Below are 25218 nucleotides of genomic sequence, written 5' to 3'. Positions count from 1 at the left end.
TATATTTGTGTTTCTTACGGTTTTAGAATTGTTTGTAGAGTTTGTCATAGCAACAAAGTATTTATCACAAATATTTCAAGGTACTAAGGCTAGATTCAGTAACTCCTAGAGGAAAATTGTTTTGTTGTTCATCCTTCATACTGCCACCATTCCTGTGATTCTCTCCTCATCCTTTCTGGGTTTTTTCCTTTACTTTTTGCATGCAGGCAGCAGTCATGGCCATGCACATGCTGGTTTGTGTTGGCCTTTTTGCTTCTTTTGTATGTTTTTTTACCTTTGCCTGAACTGCGTAGTCTTTCCTTGGTCCTTCCTTCAGCCCTGGGCTGCATCCCGTGCTCATGGCCTGGGAATGCATTTGCTCAGCCAGAGTGTGACCGAGTGCTGGCATCCAGCGGAGCCCTGCTGAGACAGCAGCACTGCAGAGCTGGACCTGGTTATCCTCTCCTAGCCACCCTTGATTGATATTTAGAAATCTGCTTTTGTTGCCAAGAGATTTACTACTGTAATGATACAAATATTTCTAGCAAACAGACCAAGAGCTGTTGGGTTTGCTTCTGTTGCTGCTTGTTTATGGATGGAAGATGCCAGGATTGAAGTTTAACTGTGAGAAATAGCATGGCAGTCCTGCAGTTGTTTGGATCTGGAGTCATTCCTTGCATTTATTTCTTCCAGATGGAGTTTGTTGGATTTGTCTGTGTCTGGAGGTCAGCAAGTGACTGGGTGACTATGGTGGCCTCTGTGCACTGTTTTTGTGGTGCCACTTGTGCACTGTAGGGCTGAAACTCTGCCACCTCAGTGGTTGGTCAGTGGTGGTGGGATCAGCTGGATGGCTGCCCCTTTCCCAAATAAGCATGATATTGGGTTTGTGGTAGTTTGTTTTCTACTAAAGTGCCCATTTGTAATGTTTAAACACCTCTTCCCTCTCTTGAGGTAGTTAAGGAGATGACCAGCCCTAAGTTATTATTTCATAATAATGGGTTTATAAAACTTGTGTTTGTGAGTTTATGGCTTACTTGTGTTATTTATTTCCAGAATAGACCTGTCTGCAGATCACCAGCTGATGAACATCCTTTTGGCCATTTCTTTATTTTCTAATTACATGTTATATAGGCAAACTGTGGTAGTTAATGGGGCTGCAGGTCTAAATTCACCTCCAGGATCACCAAAGATTTAAGAACCAGTTAAAGAAAAAGAAAAGGGGGTAAGGGGTTGTTTGGAGAGTGGGGGTAGAGCACAGACTCTCCGTGATTTGCTGTTGTGCACTTCAAAGTTTTATGGCCCGTGGTGCATCCCTTGGGAGGATAAAGTGCAAGGAGCATGAAGAAACCCATAAAATGACGAAGGGTTTATGTGGTATAATTAATGTGGAACTTTCCATGAACTTTATAATACTTGTACTTTCTTAATTCTGCACGAGTTTCTAGTTTGCTAATAAGTAATCTTGAAGATTGCTAATGGAACTTAAATTTTGCATTTTCATCCTGAATTATAACAGGACACATTGTAGGCTGCTATATTTTAGTCTGTAGCTTCCTTACTTGAGTTCTCAGCTGTGGCTATGCCTGCCTTGGGAAACATTTTTGAGTTGTGGCCAGCTCTGCACTAAAAACCCCCGTGTTGATAGAGCTTTACTGGCAAATCCTCCCCATGCCAGTGTGGCTCTGCTTGCACAGACATTTTTTATTGACGCTGGATGGATTTGCAGATCTTGGTGTTGTTAGTCGCATCCATGGCAAAAATAAATGAGGAGAAAGTTCAAGTAAAAATCTGGATTTGCACAGTAAAACCAAACCACTGCTGGGATGTTGCAGCTCCTGTTTTTAGCTACTGAGGAAATTTTAGTTGGTGATAAATGGAGGAGTCTGCCTGTGCTGCTGGATGAGCAGGGCTTCAGAGCAATGTGGACCCTTGTTCTTCTGCCTTCACAGGAGCCCCCATGGTGGTGGATGGGTTTGTCAGCTGCACTAGCAATGGCAGGTTTGATTCAAGCAAGGCATAGCATTGGGTGGGGGGGGTGTGTTGCTTCACCTCCCTAAAAATGTCATGGTGTTATTTGTGGGGAATGGGACCAGGAAAGTGGTGGTTCGTTTGGGAGAATGGGAACTCTTGTTCCACCAGTACCCTCAGTGCTACCGGGTGAGTAATCTTCTTCTCTCCTGTTCCAGCTTCACTGGACATTCCTCACTGTAGGAATATGTTGTGTGATTCCAGAGGGCTGAGAAGCAGGTTTGAAGGCAAATGTGTGTACCTCATTTGGGGCTTTGGGTTCTTCACTTCATAGCTGGTTGGCTGATTTCATCCTTTTCCAAGGTCAGACCTTGTTTAGAGGTCACTGGATTTAGGATTGGCATCCAATACTATGTAATGGTTGTGTGTTCTGACCACACGGCTTGAGGAGTCCATAATGAAAAGCTGTTTGGATCGAGGCAGGAGGCAGTTGTTTTTCACATAGGGGATTTTTTTTGGAGTGAGGAAATGCCATTGCTAAATGCAGAAAAGGGAGGCATCCGTGAGATGTAGTCGTGTTACAGGATGGTGAGAATGACCTTCCATTGCTGTAATAACAGAAGGTGGGAGATGCTAACAACAGGAGTTGGAAGGTTTAGCGTCAGCAAGTTCTGACAACTTCTACCAAAACATTTTAAAGGGCTCTATTATCCATAGGCACTTTCTGGATTAATAATACTGATAATTGATGACAATGGAAGAAAGTTAATAAAAACGAGCTGAATAATTAGAGGTCTGCCAGCCCTGCAAAATAATGGAATGAGTGATAGAGGGCTTGACTGATACGGAGGTAAGGGGAAGTAATACAATTAATGTCAATTAAAATGTGCCCATGGAAAATAAGCTGATGAGATGTAACTGGGATGTAGTTTGGCTGATAAAAGCAATAATGTGTGCTGTAAAATACTTTGCGCCTTAATGAATTGAATGTAGAGCAATGCAGTGTTTTGAATGAGAAATGGAAATGGTGTAAAATGAATGCAGGGAGTGGGAAGTGAGTATTGGCTGCATTGGGAGGTGGATCTGGAAATGGCTGGGAGCTGCTGGCATGGCAGGCCTTGCCTGGCTCTGGTGTTTGCCACAGGCAAGTTGTGTTTTTGTGGATAACTCCAGGTATCATAAATTGGGTGTCTGTGAGGCTTTGAGTGGCCCAAGTGCAGGGAAATAGTGGTGACAGTCATACGTGCAGAGCATTGGCTGGGGAAGGGAAAGGATATGCCCAAAAAGCCCTGTGGAGTTGATATCTTTTGAGGCTACCTGGAACAGTGTTAAAGGAATAAAGTAGATTTATTAAAAGGCCATTAAAGGATATACCTTGGACAGTACAAGAGCCTGACCCAGGCTACATCCAAGGTGGACCCCAGGTCACGAGTTTACACACTTTTATAACTTTTGGTCCATTTCCATATTGGGATTAATTGTCCTATTACAGCTTCAGGTTATGCAGTCCCATGCTCCGAGACTGCTCTTCTCAATTCACTGCTGTTTACACATTTTGAGACTGAAGCTGCAACAGTGTCCTTGGTTCAGGGGCTGGAAAAGGATTGTTTTGTGTGACTGAACTCTGAGGAGAACTCGCTAACACTTTATATGGAGTTCAGAGTTATATACTAATGCAGTACAGAATCTGGATAATATAAAAACTAAAATTTAAGGCATCAGATTTGTGGTCAAAAATACTCAATATTCAATAAAAATCCTGGAATGGCATAATGGAGAGCATCCTCTCCCTGATTTCTTTAGCAGTCCAGCAGAAATCAGTCCTGCCTGGCTGCTCCTTGCCCAGGAAGAAGTTGGGAAGTGGCAGCCCTGTTGATTTAGTCTGACAGAGGCTCACAGTAAAGTTCCCAGTAACTCAAGGAGCATGCAGGACTCATAAATTACAGAGCAGCTCACGTTTATCATACACATCACTGCTTATCTTGTAAACTCATCTGCTAGGCTTGCACGAGCAGTTGATTTAACAGCATGTATATTGTTGAACTTGACACATCCAAGAGTCTAATCAAGCTTTAAGAATACCAGGGATGTCTGGCTGCTGGTGTGAAGTCTCTGCAATTCCTAAGTAATTTCTAAGAATGATCGTGGGCCAGGCTCTGTCGGGTTCACTGCAGGTCACAGGGAATGTCTGTGTTGTACGGAATTGCAGAGTTGTTTTATCATAGTGCTGGCATGTGTTTTATGATATAAAATGATTAGATGTGTAAAATGAAGTTAATATCATTTTCTGTACATTTTCAAGTGGGAAATGACAATAAATTAATTTTGGGTAAAATGCCAGTGAGTAACTGTAGTGCTTGTGTAGCACTGTCCAGGATCTGTCATGGGATGCATGAGGCTGTGGAAGATGACAGAGATATGGTGTACTTGGAGGGAGAACTGATTAAGTTCTGCATTGTGGCTGGTCTCTCTCATGCTGCTGCTTCAGTTCCCTTTCCTGTGGGGACTGATGTGGTTGATAAACAGGTACATTTCATGGGTGCTTTGATTGTTTTGATGGTGTTAGGGCTTTTTGGGACTTGGATCTTCTGAGAGGAATTGATGTACCTTCTACGTATTTAGCAATAAAAAAGAATAATTTAGTATTATTTAGTATTTCTGCTTTTAAAACCCTTGGGCATGGTGAGATAGGAAAACTCCATTCCTCTTCCTCACTCTCATGTTGAGGAACTCCATTTACTTTCTGAGTTGTGAATGGAAATAGAAGTAACCTGGGTTTGATCAGGTATGGTGTGTTTTAATTTTAAATGAGCTAATAGAACTTGAGTTGCATTTCTGCCGCAGCTTGACAAAATTATAGCAGGTGCTGGGGCTCTGTGCTTATTTACTTGCAAATCCTGTCAAGTGTGAACTTCATTTATGACTTTCCTGGCAGGTCGTGCCGCTGTGGTCACAGCTTCTACAGTGTTTTGTTGCTGTTGCTTGTAAAATTTGCCACTGAGGGAAATAATGAGCTAAAATAGGCACAGGTGAGCGCACACAGGCTCCTTGTGACCAAATCCATTGAAGTTCTTCTAAAACTTTGCAACTAGAAAGAATTAAACCGTGTTCATATTTCTGAAATAAAGTTGCAGTTTCAACAGAAAGCTGTTATTTGTCTTACTGGCATGGCAAATTGCTCTTTTTGGACAGGGGAACTGGGAAGGTTTCTAAGTCCTGTTGTTGCTTGAGTCTCCTGGTTGCAACCACCCATTCTCCTGTGTGTACATCATGTGTCTCCTCTTTTTTTCTAGATGATCATGGGAACAGCAATGGCAGTCATGTAAAAATCTTTTTACCGAAGAAGCTGCTTGAATGTCTACCAAAATGTTCAAGTTTACCGAAAGAGAGGCACCGCTGGAACACTAACGAGGTAGTTAAATCTCTTACTTCTTAAATGTACCAGCTTACTTAATGCTTATGGATTGTATTGTGAGAGCGTGCCATGCAAGTTACAGGATATGAATTCCCTGGCTCTGGAACCTGTTGCATAAATAATAAGTCATAATACATACTGAAAGTAAGCTTTAAGTGAGACTTGAAGGCAAATGTGGAAGTTGACTTCTGTTTTAGACTTCTAGGAGTCTATTGCTCGTGTGGGTGACTTGTCTCAGAGTCAAATTTCACATCACCTTAATGACCTGTTTCTTAATGGTTTAAAATTAGATAGGTGTGTTGTACCATGATGAATCAAGTGTTACTTTCCTGTGCCTGAAGAGTTCAGAAGAAAAAAGTGGTGTGTGTGTTCTTTCCTGCCACACAGGGTTCTGGGAAATAACCAGTTTACCTCTGTCTGAGTAATCTTTTTAAGAATAAGGAAAACACAGAACTGTTTTTTTTTTTTTTAATGGAATCCAGTTACTCTGAGTATGCTGGTTCACAGATCACCTGTTACTGCATTATGGTTGGGGTAGTTTAAATAAAAAAGAAGTATTTTAAATTCTGTGGGCCAAGGTGAAGTTAAAGAACAACCTAGGTAGCTCTATAATCACTAGGTTTTATTCCTGCTATGCAGCAATGCTGAATGTCCCATGGCAATACCCACTGTGTGCAGTTTTAGTTTTTAGTAGCTCTGTCTTAATGTAGCTTTGCCATATTTATGGGAATCACTTAATAATAGAGGAAATCTACTTGGAGAAATGACTGTAAAACTCCAGTTAGTGTCTGCTTGTTGAGAGCTGACTGGTCCTGTTCCTCTGATCCCTCGTTTGTAGATCTAAACTTGTTAACAGAACCTGTGCTCATGAGTTTAGCACCTGCAAGTGGCAGCTGAGTGCAGGATCAAACACAGCTCACTTCTCTGTGTGTGTTTGCTGAGCGTAGAATCAATCACAGAGCAGTGACTGTGTGTATTTTCCAAAATTGCAGTCCTTACCCCTCTTCCTTTTGGTGTCTGGAAGTTACAATCAGGTATTTATTTTTAACATAGCCAGTACTGTGATAGAATGAATTGGGTCTTTGGGGCATTTGCTGGCCTTGGCTTTTTTGTGTAGATGTTTTTGTCTAGGGTCATTTGAATTGAAATGTAAGTCATAGAAAATGTAGGTTGCTGTTTATTCTGTCTTAGTGTTTGTATAATGGGGACAGGGCATGGAGCAGTGGCAATTCCAGTGGCTCTGACAGATGATGTTTGCACAAACACAGTTGGGGGCAAGCAAGCTCTGCATGGGTTTGTGACAGAACGATGCTCTTCCCTCTTACTGGAAAGAGCTGCTTGGGGTGGGGTTTAGTCACTTTATTGTTGCTGCTGTCCCCAGTGCAGAATTTTGTGCACATGTGGCTTTGGGTAGGATTGGTGTGTGGAGCTTCTTATGAGTACAGGATATGGCAGCATTCATTATGCAGCTGAAAACTGTTATTCATGAGCAAAAGCAGGAATGTGCAGGTGCTTGCTGGTATATTAGGTTAGGAGGAGAATTTGGGAGTGTGGCTGTTCTCCTAAGGGTCGTGTCAGTGTTTTGGGGAGTGGGGAGTGAGCAGCTCTGCTACTGCTTGCCAATGTATTGCTGGTGGGATTGTCTGGTGCTGTAATTCTGGATGGATTGGTTGCTGATAGGCACAGGTCATCAGCTGGGACATAAAAACCAGACTAAGCCCCTGTCGGTCTTATTGAATGTCAGATTCCTCTCTCTAATTTGTATCCCCTCTTCACAAATCTCTCACTGAGGCTGTTATGCCATGGGGATGTGGAGGTGGGTCTGTCCATGGGTTGTAGCTTGTGCTGACTCTGCCAGCCTGTGTGGTGTGGTGCAGTATCCCTGTTGCATGATTTAAATGAAAGAGCTTTTCTTGTGGCCTGAGATTTTTTGGCCCCATTAGCTCAGATGGGGGGAAAAAATAGAAAAAGCCAGAGTCTTATGCTTAGATGAAGTCTTGGAAATTTGTGTTAATTATGGGGGAGGAAGGAGCTGAGCTTCCAGATTTTACTGCCTTCCCCACCCCCAATCTGAAAGTTTAATTCTGTGCACTGTTATAAAACTTGAAATTTTCTTAGGGTATAATTGAATAATAATGTTGGACTATATTCCCGAGGCATTCCTAAGGGAATATATTTTTTCATCTCCATACACAGGTGTTCTGCCTGTGCTAGTGAAGACAGAAGTTGTAAAGTAGAGAAGAAAAGTTGTATTTTTTGCAGTGGTATTTCTAGAATTTTTGTACTGAGTTCAGAATCCCTGTCCTGTGTGTGAGGCATCTCCTGGACAGAGAGATTTAGTAAAAGGTGGAAAATAAATTAAATGCCTAAACAACTTACAGATCTGAATGTGTGTGACAATGCTGTCCTCCCTCAAATGGTGTGTGTTGGGCAGTCACAGGTGTGGAGTCTCTCCACGAGCTGCAGAGTGTGAGTGTAGCAGACATTGGTGTTGGAATCATCCCCAGGGGTAGTGGGGGTCAAACCCCCTAACCCAGCTGCGACCTAACTCCTAAACATTCCCTTTTGTGGATTTTTGCATGGGGATGGTTCAAGAAAACTGGAACACCGGCTTTTGCCTGTCTCATGTGGCCCTGAAGCCCAGCACACAGGTGTTCCCAGCTGGGGGGGTGGTGGGCAGCAGGATGAGCATGTGCAGTACTAGGCCTGGACTCCATCAGGTCCTGGTGCTGCTGGTGCAGAGGTCAGGGAGCAGCCAGGGTAGAGCATCGCCATGGGAACACCACAAATAGCTTTTTCTGAGCACTTACGTCTGCAGCTTGAGAATGATGGTTAGATGTTACTCAGAATTGGGTAGTTGGGAGGGAGAAACTGTGTCCTCTGAGAGCTGGGTGGGCTGTGGATGGCTTTACATGTAGTAAAATCACGTGATGAGCAGCGAGAGAAATGGAGCGCTTAAAAATGGTTCAAACATGTTATTGAGGTGCTTGCTTTCCATTGGATTGTGCATTTGATACTGAAATGTTTGATGGAAATACATTTCCATACCAAGATGTCATCTTGTCTTAAATCAAGTTTATAGCGGTTTTATATTTCCTACTGAAGGAAGTGTTCCGTCTAATTCAATTTTTTTTACCAGAGATAGAAAATCTTAAGTTAAGCCTAGCAATTTAATTACAGATTTACATTTTTGAAATGCCTGTAAAGGTGCATTGTGCTTATTTCTCCAGCTCTGGGAGAGGATAGAGACGGGGCTTTCATATTGTTTCTCACATTAAGACAAATGAGTTAGTTGGGAGAAGCTTCTGCAGTGCTTTGTGCTTGTGAGGGAGTTCCTCACTCTAAGGGTTTAGTTGTTGTTCGCTGTGAACCATTTTAGAGTTTGTGAAATGCAGATCCAGTTTGGTTTCAGTGAGTGGATGGAGCAAAGGCTTCTGGCTTGGAATGCTGGCAGTGTGCCTTGAGCGAGAATTTTGGGAGCACTGAATCTCAGCTCCCTTCCATGGGAGCGGGGCTGGGTTCCCAAAGCATGGCTGCACAGAGCCACCCTCCAGGTGCCCCAGCTGAACTCGTGTGTCCCCTGACAGAGGTGGTGAAGATGGTGCCTCATTACTGTTAGTCACTTTGGGCAGCAAGATATGTTGTCTGCAGGAGATGCATCCCACTGCTTTCTGTCTTGGAAGCGGGAGCTTCCCAGGGTGCTGGGGCTCAAGGGTGTTGGAGTAACCTTGTCTCTGCACAGCGCTTGCCAGACACCGGATTGCAGCTCTGAACAGAGATGCCATTCGTTAACAGTTGGCAGCCGCAGTCATTAATCATCCTTGTAAACACTTAATGACACGGTGCGAGAAAGAAGAAAAAGTTAAACATTGGAAATGTAAAATGCTATCTTGGGCTTTGATTCCAACAGGATTCTCTATTTACAGTCTGTTGGGAGAAGCCCAGAACTTCCATGGTAGAAAAAGCCAGCGGCAATTACTCCACGTGCTTAGGCTTGTCTGGAGGGGCATGGCAGAACTGCCCTGCTTTCTAGAATCAGCCAGCATTCACATTTTGCATATTCCAGGTTCAGGTACTGCTTGGGAGAGTACCCAAATAATGCAGTTATGAAACTGAGCATTATTTGAGCATTATTTAGCATAGGAAGAAACCCTCTGCCTCTGCTGCCTGGGGGCCCGAGTCGCGTGTTCACTGACATCTCGATGTGCTCTGGCGTCCTTGCTTTGCTCGCATGACAGTGACATTCTCCTTTTCACTTGACAACGAGTTATTTGCCATCTTTTCTCTAAAGCACAGAGAAGATCTTGAAGCTTTAGAGAATTGCCTGAGGTACGTGAGGGACCCAGACTGATTGGGGGAGCGAGTCTGGAGCCTTGGGGCTGGCTGTGATGCTCTGAAATGCTGGCAGGGAGGAGGTGAAAGCAATGCGTTATTGCTGCCTGCTCCTCCAGCTCCCCTCGGCTGCCGGCAGCTGAGTGGCGGGCAGCTGGTCACCGCACGGCTCCTGTCGCCACACGTTTGTACATCAGAGCCCCGCTCTGCTGCAGACCCGGCAGCAGGGCTACTGCTACTGCTTTTTTTTCCTTTTTATTTTTTTTCCCTTTTAATGTTTCCAAGTGTCTTTTAGAATTGACTCTTACATCAGAAAACTTAAAAAACCTCCTTGTTTTAAGGCTGCCCAGGATAGTGCGGTGTGTTGTAACTCTGCGCTGCATGTTCCAGTCCATTCCTTATTCACCAAAGTAGCTGAATGTGTTACAAATATGTGGTGTTGAGCAAGTATATGGGACCAATTTCTGTTACTAGCTCAGCTGGAGCAGGGAAGGGTTGTTGGTCTAGGTCACAGTGTCCCCTCAAGATGGCAAAACTCCGTGGAAAAGGAGCAGTGTTCAGTACAGCTCCCTGTGGACTCTGAAGTCCAGCATGTTTTTTAAAATGCTTTAAATCAATTCATTCAGATGTGTTCAGCTGGAGCTCAGGGTTCCCAAAGCCAGAGGCTGTTGGCAGCTGTTAGGAGAACCCTGTGCCTGCTTAGGAGCACTTCCAGGGCTGGGACACCCTCACGGTCTGTGTCAGCTCTGGGGTTTCTCAAAAGCAATAAGAATATTGAATTTAGACTAATTGCCTGCTGCCCACGTGATTGTAGTGTAAAATACTCCGATGGTAATGGCAAATGCTGTTACTAGAAATGCTGTTGGTTTCTGTTCCACCTGATGATCCCCCCTTGGAGGAGCAGCACGGAAGTGGTTGCAGACCAGCTTGTGTGTGCTCCCACATAGCAGCTCCTCCTGCTCCTGCTCCTCTGGCGCCTGGGGGTGCCCTTGGCATGGTGCTCAGCTGGGGACTGAGGCACATTACAACAAGGGTTTGGGAATGGCAGGCGATACCTTGTTGGGAGCAAAGTGTTTGCCGAGTGCTGGAGCAGCCGGAGCATCCATAAAATGCAGAGTGCCAGGGTCGGTTCTCACCCTTTATTTCAGTGGTGGTGGTCTGTGAGGTGCTGTGCCTCAGAGAGGCTTTGTCACCAGCGAGCTGGGTGCCTGCACTGCCAGCCTGTGGTGCTGTCCGTCCAGAGCCTGCCCCTTCTCTTGGCCACCAGCAGGAATGTGAGGAACCGCACTTGCTTTAAAGAAGAAAGAGCTCAGGAAGTGAAATGTAAGGGAAGCAGTGTTTGCAGCGTGAGGAGAGCAGAGCCAGTAGCGAAGTGTTGGTACACCTGACAGGGGCTGTCTGGCGTGTGGGGGCGGCTCCTCCCGCTGCGCATGTGGTTGGGCTTTGAGGCTGATCGGTGAGCGAGACGGCAATTTCTCCAACAGAAACACTTAATTGTGGGTTTATTTTGTGAAATTAATGAAATCCTGTGCTTTACTTAAATGTGCAAAGCAGGAATGTGTTGCTGGCGTTGTGTTTGCAGTTCCTCAGTTGTGTTTACAGCTCTAGTGACTGCTGTGAGCAGGCTGAGGATTGAGCAATATTGGAAGGTTACCTACCAATCTGAGTGATTTTGAACAAGGGCAGTTATACCTGTTCATGCTATGCTGTTCATGCTCAAACACAGATCCTCATCTTCCTCTTAGGAAAAACTGTCTTTTTTCCCCTTCCCTTTGGTTCATGTTAGGATCAGTGAAAAAGAGCTGATCTTGTAACGCTGGGCAGTTAGTATGTCAGAGTGCTGGAACTGGAGTGACTCCTGTAAAGCAGACCAAACAGATGGAGGGTTTGGAGTAATTCACTGCCCCTTACCTTTTTTTTTTCTTTTAATTCCAAGTTAAACTCTTTTGAATAAATTAAATTAATGAATTAACTTTTTTACACTTAATGATAGCCTAAAGAAAAAAAAACCTTCATAGTTAGTTTTAGCATATTGTACACAAAGTATAAAATGTTGATGGTATTTAACCACCTGTCATTAGTGACCTGTCACAGTACCTCTGAATATTGGTCAGTGGTATTAGGGTTTTTTGCTGTTTGACACTTCCAGGTTCCTCCACAGAATGGGTGTTGTAGATGACCATAGTTCAGCAGCAACAAATGCGTGTCCAGATACCTGGACAGTGGCTGTACAGTGGCTCCAAATCCTTTGTCTGTCTTGTGGGAAAATAAGGTGGAGTATTGTTTCCTCCACTTGATGGATCTGGTGTGCTTTTCCTAACCTGTCATCTGTTGTGGCTTGTCCTTGTTAACTGTTCATGATTATCCTGCAATGTAGTATCAAAAGCAAAAGTGGAATCTGGTGTGTGGAGTTACTGGTTATGGAAACTCTTCTTGAAACATGAGGGAGTTGGGAAGGTGGATTAATTCAGTTAGTATTTAGGAACACCAGCAGCAGTGGTAGGTACCACTGCATTGTGTATCTGTGTCTCTGGCTTGCCCAGCATGAGTAAAATACTCACTGGTGTTACACAAGGTGTACTTCCGTGTTATGCAAGGAAAGTGGTACAACAAAGTCAATTTAGAAACTCAGTCTCTCTGCCAGAGCCTGGCATGTACACAGGAATTGGTTTACTTGGCAAATGAATGGGAATTGAGGAGATTGTATTTTGTAGGGGATTGAAATCCTGTCATCTTGGTCTCGGGTTTGCTGCTTCTTAGGGTGGCTTTTCATTTCGAAGAGAAAAATCAGAGAATTTAGATTAGAAAGAAAAACTAGATATGAAGGAAAAATTAGTGAAAGCAAAGGTTTTCTTCTTCTGGGCTCTACCTAAGGAAAAGAGGGAAAGAAGCAGTGGTCTTTGTGGGGAACAGTGTCCTAGGGACAGCAGGAGAGGGCATAATCCACTGCAGTGGGGGAAAGAAAACCCAAGTCTCTGTGCTCATTTCTTTGTATCTGGTGTCTGTGCTCTGTTGTTGACAGACTGGAGGAGTTGGGAGCTGTTTGCAGCACACAGCCCTGGACCAAACCAGGCACAGGAGAGCCCCGTAGAGCTGTCCCACCTTGGGTTTGTGCCTCCCCGTTGTCCCAGGGCTAAAATGTTCCTGGAGTTGCCGAAAACTCATCTTTGCAAACTTTCTGTTACCTGAGAAGTTGTGAGGGAGCCCCATGATGTTGGTGTGTCCTGCAAGCATGTCCCTGTCATGCACCTCTGAGGTTCCTGAGCTCTGGGGTCTTCCTGGTCACACAACTCGTGTTGATGCCTTCAGAGTTAATTATCTGATGAGTCACTGCAAGTCTGTGTCTGTGCTGTTGAGTTGTTGCAGAGTTGCTGGGTAGCCAAACTGCTTTCTTTGATATCGAGGTTGTCTGGCACATCTGCAGTGTGAGCTGTGGTGAGAGGAGGCAGCCCAGCACAGCAGTGAGGGAACAGCAGAAATGTGGACTTGCTGGTTTGGCTCACAGAAACTGTAATTGAAAAATGCTGGAAATAATGGCAGGAACTGAGTTTTAAAGTCAACAAGCAGTAGCTTCAGCAGGAGGGTTTGCCAGACATGGTTGCTGAGGGGGAATAAGGACCTTCTTGCATTCTGCAGCAGGTTGCTGACTGTGACACGCATGAAGCAGGAATGACATGGAAAGATGAGACGTTTTTGGAAAAACATCCAGGCAGACTAGATCCTTGTGCTACGTCTCAGTGGGTGATTCTCTGACACTGGGGGCTTCTTTGCCTTACAAAGGCAGGGTTTTGTGCAGGGAGTTTTTTTCTTGCCTTCAAGCACAGGGCTGGTTTGGTCCAGATAAGAGTCTCCCAAAACTTAATGCCTTGCCAGGCAGGGGGAGGGATGCTGGAAGGAAGAGGAATGAAATGCCCTTGGTGGTTGTCTTTCTCCAAAAGTTATCTGATGTAAATATTACGTTCCCTGCATAAATTTAGTATAGATAATTGACTGCATCTTGCTTGGAAATGGGTACCAAAGGTTGTTTTATAGCTTCTGTGTAATTGAAATTCCAAGAGGAGAGGCCTTTGTCTTGGAAACCACATTTGAATTACTTTTTTATTGGGAGTGTTAAAGCAATACGTTACAATGTGAGGGGTTCAGTGTGCGTGTGTGTCAATAATTACCAGATTTCCACAGTTACAGTGAATAAAGAAAACTGTTGAAAAAGCATGTCAAGCTTTCTCTGAAAAGCAGCCATCCAACAGTTGTGTTGACAGCCAGGAGTGTTCTGACCTAAGCAGAGCCTCCTTGGCACAGGTAGGGGTCAGTGACAATGCAGGACCTGTAGCTGACACTTGGGCTGCACAGCCTTGTGCCCTTGGTGCTGAAAACAGTTTGTGAAACCAGGAACCAATGCTCCAACATGGAAATGGGAAAACTTTAAGGAGCCTGTCTACAGGGAGGTTAATAATAACAAGCCAAAGTGGCTGGAAACAGGAGTTGCCCAGCGTGGCTGCAGGAGGGGCAGTAGCCACCGGCACAGGAGAGCAGCTGAGTGTGCTGCCGTGGGCTGGGTGTGGAGTGAGAGAGCTTTGATGTGCTTCCATAGAAGGTTCTAGTTTTACTCACTGAAGCTCCTTTGTTTTGCAGAGATCTTGATGCAGACGCCCTTTTGGATTTCTTTTTAATAGTGTGTGACCCTTCACCTTTGATCCCCTGACCTGCATTACTTTGGTAACCATTTCATTTTTTTAATTTCATTTCATTTTTAATTTTGGTGTGTAAGCTGTAACATTTCATCATTTTAAACTGTAGCATTCTTTGACCTCCCCAGATGTCTTTTTTCTTTTCTATGAGGATGCCCAATGTTGCCTTTTCTTGAATAAACATTATTTCAGTTGTTAATAAAATATGTATTTTTCGTTGGTTTTTGCTTCTTTTAAGTTTAACTGTGTGTATGTTGCCTGTTTAATACTTCTTTTGATCTGTGTTCTCCCACTCAGTCTATTTTGAAATTTATGTACATCTTTGCTTTTAATTCACTTTTTTTCTACAGTTGTTTGGTTCAATAAATCCCATTCTCGTGGCCTCTCAAAGGCCCATCCGTGTCCCCCTCTAGTCAGTCTTCATAGCTTAAAGTAACCTTGGGAGTATTTCAGATACATTTACAAAAAAAACCCTATTCTTTGCTGTTAATTTTTTTTTCCCTGTCCTGAAGTTAACTTTTCTTGACCATCAGCTCCAAACTGATAGCTGTTTTAATAAAAGATTAGGCTTCAGACCAAAATGAAAATCTCACTTGAAACTCAATTTGCATTTATTTTTCTGTTATCATTGGAGCCCAAAGGGAAGTTATCAATGCTTGGAGCTGTGCTTTAGGCACGGCTGTGCTTAGGGAAGCAGCATTGTGTGTACGTGGGATGGCAAAGCCCCCAAAGCTTAGTTGGTTCTTGCCATTTTCCTCTTGAAAGGGAAGCAGTGGATAAGACAGATTTTGGCCAGATTCTATTTTTATCTGGTAAATGATCATATGAAATCCACTGAGCACGGCCCACTGAAGTACAGATTACTTTTTAAGTGTCTCATTATTTTATTCTCTAACATTTAATGCTGAAGTTTTAATTGCACACAGATGAAGCTGCTAAATGAGCACTGAAATGGATTTAGGTCTTCTCAGAGCCTTGTTGATGCTTATAAAACTTTATATCATTCATTAGGACTACAGATTAAAATTGTAGCGATCTGTTCATGTGGTGCCACTGGGCTCTTCTGGTGCCTGGCCTCTGGAGGAGCCTGAAGCTCTCCTGAACACCATCCTGCTGACCCTTTCCCCAGGGAAACTGGACTGCATTTGACTCTGCTTCCCTGTCTGGGGGTCCTGCTGACCTCCACGGCTGAGCCTGAGTTGTCTCCTTCCCCCCAAGTCCTCTGTGAGTCTTGAGGGATTCAGCCCTACCAGGTTCTACCTGGTTCATCTAGTGAGGATGCACCATCAACACCAGAACCTGCTTCAGGAAACAGGTTTGAATTGGCATCCCTTCCTAAGAAAGGTATTTCCAGCACTGATCTTTGTGCTTAACCACAAGATCCCTGTTTTTAAATTGCCCTTGTGTGGCAGAATTGCCTGGTAAAATAGTGGCAGATCCAGTATTCACAGAATTCCCTGCCCAGCACCTCTGTTACTGTGTGAGTTTCTCTGACCCTGTGGCTATGAGCTGTACTGGACTGTCACAGCCTCCCATCAGTGCTTGAAGCATTCAGGTGGATTTTCCTTTCTCCTCCTGTTCCAAATTTTAGCTGTAATTGTTTCTGTAGACCTAGAGTTGTCAGTTCTGGTACACAGACTGCTGCTCCTCACTGAGCCCGTCTGGGATAGCTGGGATTTGGCTTTGGCTTGGGTTTAATGCTACCTGTCATCCTGAGGAGAAGAAGAATCCTCCAGAAACCATCTTAAGCCATTTCTCCAGTCTCCAGAACAGGGTTTTTAAAACTCAGTGGGAAAAACATACTTACTTTGCCCAAGAAAACCTCTTGAAGACTCTTTTTCTCCTCATAACACGTATTTTATGTTGGCAGCAGTTAGATGTGAATGCCCTGACTTTCCAGGGCTGGAATTCTTAAAAACCTTTATTTAAATGTCTGGAAACTGAAGGAAATCTCCTTCCCTGTGCAGAGGGCTGGCTGTTGGCTACCTCCTGCTAGAACAAATAGCAGGGAAAAAGAAGAAATGCAATAAAAATGTCTGATGTTGGAAATTGGAATCAATAATAAAAAAAACAGAGCTTAAAAGATGGTTAGAATGTCTTGTTTCTTTTTTTTTTTTTTTTTTGTCTCATTTCATGTTTTGTCATGTCCATCCTGCCTTCTTTCATGAGGTAAGCACTCTGACCCATGGCATTCTCCGGGTGTAGCTCCCAAGGTGGTGGGATGACAGAGTGATGCATGCTTTGTTGTGATATTTCCATGTATTGTGTTAGATGCAGATGGTTATTCACAGTAATTGGTGTAAATAATATGGGTTATGCCTGTTCAGCTATTGCATGGGCTTCCAGGATGCTAGAGCTGCTGAGGGAGGAGGAGGTCCAGCCTTTGGGAAGGGAGAGATAGGAATTGTCCCTCATTTCCTCTTGAAAACACAGTAAACATTGGCAAGAAAAGCTGCTTTGTTGACCCAGCAATAGCACTGCTATTTGCCCCACTGTAAAATCTGTCCCTGGGTTTTGCTGCAGTGCTGCTGGATACAGCGGCAACAGCAACAGCTGACCGTTGGATGGCAAGAGATGATGGAACTTAATTCACTTTACTGAGCTTGTTTTTCACTGAGCAGTAACTCAAATACATGTTTTCATCAAACACTTAATCAAAGAACTACACAAATGCCGCAAAATGTTTGCAAAGCAAAACATTTGTCTGTTTAGATATTGGGAGAATAGTCTATTGAGAGATTTGTTCCTGCTTACGAGGTTTTTCTGTTACTCAAAGCCAGAATGTTGACAACATCCACTCCTGAAACAAGTCTTAATTTTGAAATCTATGCAATATCTTCTGCTGCTGGAGGCTTTTATGTATTAACCTTAACAGAAGGCTGAAGGGCTGAAATGAAATCCTTGGCACACGTACAAGATTCAGAGCATTGCATGTCTTGCAGTTCAGGTAATGCAGCTGGGGTTGGATTAACCTAATCTGCTTTATTCAACTTAATAGACACCTGTGTGTCATCTGCATGTGCTGCTTATTTAATAAAACATAGGCAGCAGCAAATTGCTCACTTTGGTCTGACTTCTTTGAAAATCAGATGTATTGGTCAGCACAAACACACCATTTTCTGTAAACACTGAAACTCATCCAGAGGTGCAGGATGAAAGTGCAGGACAGGTCTGTATCCCCTGCCCAAGACTGTGCCTAGGAAAACACAGATTTCCGTGCAGCACCTGACCCTATGCAATAAACTGACCAAGTGCCAGCTAACCCTGCTCATGTGTCAGGGCTGGTGGGTTCTAGGCTTGGATCCTGCTGCTCCCACTGCTCTTGTGCTCAGAGGGGAAGGGAATTCCCCCTTTCCAGAGCAGAGCCTGGGTGCTGCTCTGGCCTCACCGGCTATTGGGGCAGGACCACGATCCTTGGCAGCTGCCACTCTGCAGGGAGGTTCTCTAGGGTGGGGGTGAATTTCTCAGGCTTATCACCCTGCTTGCTGCTCTGGGTGTATGATGGTTTTCAAAGTCCTTAAATAATTTAATTATTGCTCCTGCTTTAATCTCTAACTTCTCAACATGCATTAAGGACTGATGGCTGAGGGGTTGAGCTGGCGCCATTGGGCAGCCAGCCCTGACCCTCTCCTGTGCTTCTGCTTTTCCTCTGCTTCAGAAGTAGAACTGTAGCCCTTGACACCCTGCACTGGCTTTGTGTCTGCTAGAGCAGGTCCTCTGCCTGTTCCCCGCTCTTAGATGCACATTCAGCTCAGAAAATGCTCAGTGATAAACATGTGTTTTTATTTCTCCTTCAGGTTTGGCTTGTCTGCTTTTCAGCTCTTCTAGACATTGGAAATTCCAGTTTGTGTTTATTTTCTCTGGATTCCTTCCCACAAGACAGAAGTGAATTCAGCATGGATTATTGGGGAGAGCCTTGGCTGGGAATAAGGATAATTGCAGCCTCTGGCTGTGCCACAGTTTCACTGATGATTTCTTTTAAGTTACTCACCTGCACTGTATCTGTTTCCTCAGCTGTAAAATGTGGGTAATTACCTCCATTGTAAAATGTTACAGGGTCTGCTGGTAATTATATGAACGAAGTGCTAATTACAGTGATTATCCCTTGGACCTAGTCTAGATCTGGCTGATGTTCCTGTTGTGATGAACATATGAAACAAATACTACAACTTGCTTTTCTCCATTCTTTTCGAGGGGCTTGGGAGGTGCCATGTCACTCGATGTGTTCCCAGTGAGAAGCTCTGCTGCCCTGTCACCCAGGTCCCTCTGTTCATTTCTTATTCCCCTCCACCCTCTTGTGTTACAGGGCTGTGGGCTGGGGAATTACTGATTCAGTAGTTGGAGCCACATATGATCTGATAGCCAGGGTTTATACTGTGGCTTTGCTTTTCCTCTTGGGGATATGTAGAAGGCAGCAGCCAGGGAGCTGCTCCCGAGGTACCACTTGGGTTGGGGCCAGTCTGTGCTGCCTAGTGGCCTCTGTTCCTTAAGAAGTTCTGACCTTGATGCCAGGAGAGGTGTCCTTCCAGCTGTGGAGATTATTTCCCTCCTGTAAAAGCCTACAGCTTCAAGACTTTATTATCAAACATTTTATTTGCCTTTCTCTTCTCCGTTTATTTAGGACACATTTTCTTTGTAGCTGGGAATAGCACTACTATCCCCTGAGCAGGGCTTGGTAGTGGAGGAAGAACTGATATTCTTCAAGGTAGAAATGGAGTGTTCTCATCCAGAAAATCCTCCTGCTGCTGCTGGGAAGGTGCTGTAGTTTTTGTTGGTAGTAAGAAGTCACATCGTATATCCGGTATTGATGAGAGTCTCCTCTCCTATGCAATCTATGGCCTTGCCTGGTCACAGACCTCATGGCACAGTAACAACAAAAATCATGTGCTTCGTTCATCCTGCTGCAACTCTGCCTGCTCTGTTCTGCCACATCTTATTCCCTGCCTTCCTTGCTTCTGCTGGATGGATTTTCTGCCTTTGCCTCCAGCCTCCATATACCTGCTTCCCATCAGCCTCAGCCTTTCTTTGCCCTGGAAGAGCAAGGCTCAGTTATGTTTTCAGAATTTAGTAGCTGAGCAGCTCCTCCTTTCTCAGAATTTGACAAGTGCAATGAATTTTTAACTTTCAAGAGCAGGTTTTAGTTCCTGTCCGGGATGATGGTTTGGAAAGGCTTTCTGGCAATGGGAAAGGCAGTCTTTAATTGCAGTTTTGCACCTGAATTTTCCAGACTAGATGGTCTTCTCTGACAGCTTCTGTCTGATTGATTCTCTGGCCTGTTCTTTTCCATGACAGGATACTTGAGTGCTCCAGGGATGGGAGCAATGTGCCACTCCTGATAGGTGAAAGCGTTCATTGCCAGGCAATGAGGGTATGGAAAGAACTTCTCTTGTTAGGTGGAGGAAAAAGTAGAGGGATTATCATCTCTCCCACGATTTGCTCTTGCCTTGCTGTAGAGCATCTAAACTAGAGAGGTGTGTCTGTAGTGTGTTTGCACTTCATCTAATGCTCATCTGCCAGACTTGTTTGAAAATCTTTCATTTGGGGAGTAAAAATTCGGTTTGTTCCTGCAGAAGCATCATCTATTAAGATGAATTAATTTGGTATGAGAGGCTTCAAAAGTGAATGATGCCATATCCATATTCTTGCTGCCCGTTGCACATGTGAACTGGTTTGTGTGCTCTCTGCAAGTCTCATGCTGAAGGATGTTAAATTACTGTGTAACCTGGAGGGCAATCAGTGATTCATATTTGAGATTTATCCAAGTCTAATTTTGCAGCATTCTTGCAATATCTGGAATTTGTGTATCTTGGCACCACTCTGAATTCTGTACATTAAGAGTGTAGATAAAACACAATTTTTTAAAAACTTAAATGTAACATAATAATTATAAACTTTCTCAAGTCTTGTTTTTCTTAAAAATAAGAGCAGTGTTTGGTTTTCATTAAGGCGCAAAGTGTTGTGCAAAATCACTGCAACTTGTGACAAAAATGCTTTAAGTATCTGAATGAAAATGCAGCATCACCGTGAAAACAAAAGTGTTAATGCAAAAGTGGTTCCAAACGAGGTGTTGCTAAATGAAGGTTTTCCTGGTTTTGAGAGCCGGTTTTTAAGCAGTGATATCCTCCGCGGGGGGCAATTGCACACCTCAGGGAAGGAGTTGAGGAGCACTTTGTATATGTCAGGGGTTGCTGCAAAGAAACCTATTCATTTTTACTTCTTTTTGTACTTACCTGTCACTGCTCGGTTTGTGAGTCAGTAGGTTATAGATAAACACGCCGGAGTGGAGCAGCAGTGCCGGGAGCGCCTCTGGCCGCAGCCCCCACGGCTGCCTGGCCTGTCCGGGCTGTGCCCATGGCCCTGGTGCTTTTGGCATCGCCTCCTCGCCCAGCCAGCCTCGCTCGGTACCGGGGACGTGACGCGTGCGGGCGGCACGGCCTGGCGCCCCGGAGCCGCCTGGCCCCGCGCCTCGCCGCAGGAGGAGGAGGAGGAAGAGGAGAGTTTCCATCGCGCCCCGTTTGCAGCTGCCCCCGTGTCTGTACGGACGCGGAATCCCCACAGGAGGGTGCTGCGAAGGCACTGAATGTGCAGGTTTGCAGGGAAGATGAGGGCTCGGAGGAGACGGCGATTGTAGGGCAGCCAGCGCCGTGGCTCTGGCAGGGAGCGCCTGGGCCGTGCCCGGGGAGCGGCGCGGGGGGAGGCCGCCGGCGGTGCCCGCAGCACCCGCTGCCGTGCTCTGGGCTCCCGTGTCCGGGTGTGGGAGTGTGAGAGAAGGCAGCGGCAGCACCGACACTCGGGTGCTGCAGAGTCGAGGGCTTGGTAGCTGCAAAGCGTCCCAGGGCTGTTTCCCTGCCTCCTGCTCGTGGCTGATGCTGGGACCCTCCCCCTGTGAGCATTATCCGTGGCCAGCGGGTCGTGTGGTTTCTCTCCAGCGAGCCTTGGAGCCACCCAGCTATTTTCCTGTCAATATGTAGTATGTTTAGTCTGCACGAGTGGCAAAATGCATTTACTTCCAGGTAGAGACAGCCTCCAAATTCTATCCTAAAATATTTTTTAAGTTGGACCATTTTACTTCAGAGTGATCAGATGAGAAATAATGGCAAAACCTCCCTTTGGTGCTGGCTGTGCAACCCTCTTCCAAATATTTTAGTTAAAGGGATTAGTCCTTTTGCATAATACATGCTCATGCCAAAAAACTTGTCTGACAAGGCCAGTTAGGCAGCACTTTCACGTGATTCTCCCTTTAGCTGTGTGCTGCTTCACTCTTAAATTGTGTGATCATTTAAAAGTAAAGAACCTTCCCCCCGGGGGGCTGCACACATCCTCTCTGCCCCTCACTTCCTTCTGCTGCTTTTCACTTTTTAAATAAACTTTTGAAACTGAGGATTATATAACTGAAGAAGAGTCTTCTCTTTGGGATGACCTCTAGGACATGTGGAGGGATTCAGTCTAATTCTGGTACATGGGAGTGTGGGAGCTCTGATCCCTTCCTTTTAATGGCAGCAGGATCAACTGATCTGGTGGAGCTGTTGTAGAGAGGGGTTTTAAAATCAGCTACTCATTGCATCAGAGCACCTCACTTGGAAACCTAGGACTGAGATCCATGTGCAAGTCCCAGTGGGGTTCCCTGCTGTCCATGGGGCATCAGGGCATGTGCCTGTTCAGTACCTGGGTTTGGATCTCAGGTGTTTGGATGGAGGACTGTGTTCAGCAGTGATGGTACTTTGTATTACTCTGTGGGTTTGGCACTCGTGAAATTGCATCACCAAAAAACCCTTTTGGTGGGATGGGTGATCCCAAAGTTTGGCTAATACACGCTGTGGAAGAGGTGCCTGGCAGCAGTGGGGGCTTTGCCTCAGCACCCGCATGGCAGGACAGAGCTGGTCTCGTATCCGAATGCTGTTAGATCAGCTGCAGGCGAATACAAATAGACTTGGATTTTGGCCCTGTAAAGGGAGACTTTCAGCTTCCCCCGGGAATTCTGCCTTGGCAGAAACCAGCTGTAGTTCAGTGGTTTCTGTTACCAGGCAGAGTCTGTTTGGATGTTAGAAAATTAGAGCAGAAATTCCTGCAGCAGTCAGCTGTGTCTGCGTCACCTCTGTGACCTCTAACTGCTACTCCTGCAAACAGTTGCCATTAAACACAGTCAATAACCCCCTTCTGCATTCCATTGGATCGTCTCTTCCTGCCATCTCAAATGAAAAATAAACAAAAGAGCTTAAGCGTGCAACGTGCTAAATAGACTAATCAGCTGTGAAAATATTTTATGGGGGAATCTGGGGCAAGAGCTGTCAGTGGGAGCGAGCTGATTGGAGCTGCAGCAAAACAGCTCCGGGAGGCGGCCATGGGGACAGAAGGGAAAGATCTGTTCAAATGTATACGTGCTATTTTTTTTACCCCTTTCTGAGTAGTTTTAGGAAATCCCTCCCTCTGTAAATTGATTACCTCTGCACATCAGAATGCCTTGGCTCTAAGTACACACTAAGCTGCTCCTATGCTGATTTGACTTTGCCTGTTAAATGTAAAACAGGTTTTAATCTTCTCATTTAGATGTTTTAATAGAAAGTAAATGTTTAACTTGCTTTGCTGTGGCCTCCAAATCTTTAATCCGTGGGAATGTTTTTAATGAAAGGAAAACTGTGCTTTTGTTTAAAGCATGGGATGATGCTGCAGGCAGTAGTGCTGCTGGGGGGAATTGCAAACCCACACCAGGAATTTTTGGCACTGGTGGATCCCGGATTTGGGGATTATGGGTTTAGGAATATGCTGGGGAGAGTGACAAAGACCCCATCTTGGGACAGTCTGGCTGGGAAGGGGTCTGTAACCATGCTGTAAGTTCAGTGTCAGTGATTCCTGCCCCTGAATTCAGAATCTTCCCTGTCTTCTGAAGATGTTACAGGGCTGTTGCTGCTCCAGCAAGGGAGAGCTGAGCAGAGCCGTGTGCTTGCCAAGGAAACCGCAAAGCAGGCAGCACCAGGTTTTGTTCTGCACACAAAAGGGGGGGTTCTGCTCTTCTGAAGCCACTCAGCTTACTTATGATTTAATTTAATGTAATTTGTTAAAAAAGAGGTGTGGCTGCAGGACGCACGTACAGCTGGCAAAGTGCTATGACAAAGTCAAAACTGAACAAGGAGTGGAGCACGCAGTAAATGTGGGTGCAGAAACCACCTAGGGACAATTGCAGGTACCTGTGCCCACATTGGGGCAGGACCCACAGCTGTTTGCCCCTTCAGTTGCGTTTTCTGCCTCAAATTAGAATCGGGACTTTATTAGGTTAAAAGTGCAGCAAGACCTGGAGGATGGAGAGTGCTGCCAAAGGATTTACCTCCGTGTTTCCCACCAGCCTGTACTGCCAGAAGGGAGATGCTGTTCAGGGAAGCTGAAGGCAGACAGGCACCTACAAGGAAGTGCTTCATAAACACAACTTCCCTCATTGGAAAGCCGACTGCACCAATAAAGCTTTGGCTGGGTAAATAAAGTGCTCTGATTTCCAGGCCTGTATTGTAAGTTGTCGAGCTGTAATTGTGTAAGTGCCAGGGTTATAAATAGCGGGTGCAGCTGGCACGGCCCAGCCATGGCATACAGTGGCACCGGTGCTCCATAGTGAGAATTGGGAGGATTGTTCTCGTTTGGGTTTTGGCTTCTCCTTCTGCACTCCACACTTCTCCCACCTGAGCTTGCAGGGACTGGTTCCTGTAGCCAGGCCTGGCTATCCTTTGTGGGACAGGGGCCAGCTTGGACGCAGGAGCATCCTGCAGCACCTGGATTTGTACCTGATCTGTGCATCCACTGGGCCGTGTGCAGAAGGCAAGGAGAAGAAAACTATTGGTAAAATAATAAATCGGCTTCAGACTGAAACAGTTCATTATTGCAGCGTCAGTACACTTAAGAGGCTGGTGCTGCATCACAGGTGTGTGGATGCCTGTGGAAAATAGTGTCATAAGGGGTGTCCCAGCAGTACCTGCAGTGAAGGATATGCTGTTCTCCACAGGATGACTGCAGAGCAGTTTGCATACATCCATGGGGAAACAGAGCTGCTCCTTCACTGTGCACCAGAGGGATGGGTTAGGTTTTACAAGATAATAACTTAAATATTTAATTTTCTGAGTTGTTGTAATTAAATTAATATGCTATTTTTTTTCTGTTTGCCTTTTTCTTTTGATTTTTTTTTCTCTTTGACCACAATCCTAATTACCTAACAGTTCACACAGGCACATCAAGATGCTGGGACAGCGCTAGGGGCTGAGGAGAGCAGAGCCGGGGCTGCGTGTGGAGGGTTGGGGTGTGGCAGGAGGACAGTGGTGGAAAAATGTTTGCCTTCCCTGTGGGAGTGGGGTTGAAACGCTACATCAGGCACGTGTCACCAAAATAATAAAAATACTATGAAAGCAATCAAGTATGCGTTACCCACTTGGCGTTGTTACAGGCGGCTCCTCCCTGTGCAAGGCCAAGCTATTCTGAATTCATCCCCTGGGATTTGGTGTTAAAACATGTTCGCTGCCAGCTGACAGAAGAGTCAAGCTCGGATTTATTACACCGGCACCTGCAGTAAAAAATGACAGATGATGCGAATGTATTTAATTATCATTCAGCGCCACGTCTCTGCTTGCTCCGGTCGCGGGGCTGCAGCTGGCACACACTTTAACTAAAGTCAGTGTGCTTATCTGGAGAGGGGCCCGGAGGAAGAGGCCGGGGGGGACCGAGTGCTCCTGCGGGTCCCGGCTGAGCAAACGCGGGTCTCTGCACACACTCGCTCCCCCGTGTTGCCCCATTCCCGGTCCTCCCGCAGCTCCCGCTCCGCCGGGGAACGCGCTCTCCCAGCCCGGTGCTGGAATTCCC

At 45.3% G+C, this 25218-nt stretch overlaps 1 protein-coding gene across 6 annotated transcripts in view; it reads left to right on the top strand.

The window, feature by feature from the left end:
* The window catches only part of CAMTA1 (calmodulin binding transcription activator 1), a 242332-nt gene that overhangs the window by 18959 nt on the left and 198155 nt on the right, over positions 1–25218 (top strand). For 4 of the 6 annotated variants that reach the window (XM_059866809.1, XM_059866810.1, XM_059866812.1 and 1 more), the window contains exon 1: positions 14325–14410. Coding sequence is in view for 2 of the 6 variants with exons in the window: in XM_059866816.1 (XP_059722799.1) it covers positions 5241–5359 (119 nt within the window). In the remaining 4 variants the exon portion in view is untranslated. Of the gene's footprint in view, positions 1–5240; positions 5360–14324; positions 14411–25218 lie in introns of those variants that run through there. The other 2 variants (XM_059866816.1, XM_059866815.1) reach the window with 1 other exon arrangement.

Source organism: Haemorhous mexicanus, chromosome 23 (assembly GCF_027477595.1).
Source record: "Haemorhous mexicanus isolate bHaeMex1 chromosome 23, bHaeMex1.pri, whole genome shotgun sequence".
Taxonomy (NCBI): domain Eukaryota; kingdom Metazoa; phylum Chordata; class Aves; order Passeriformes; family Fringillidae; genus Haemorhous; species Haemorhous mexicanus.
The sequence above is the reverse complement of the archived record's forward strand: the minus strand, read 5'-3'. Positions and strand labels throughout refer to the sequence as shown.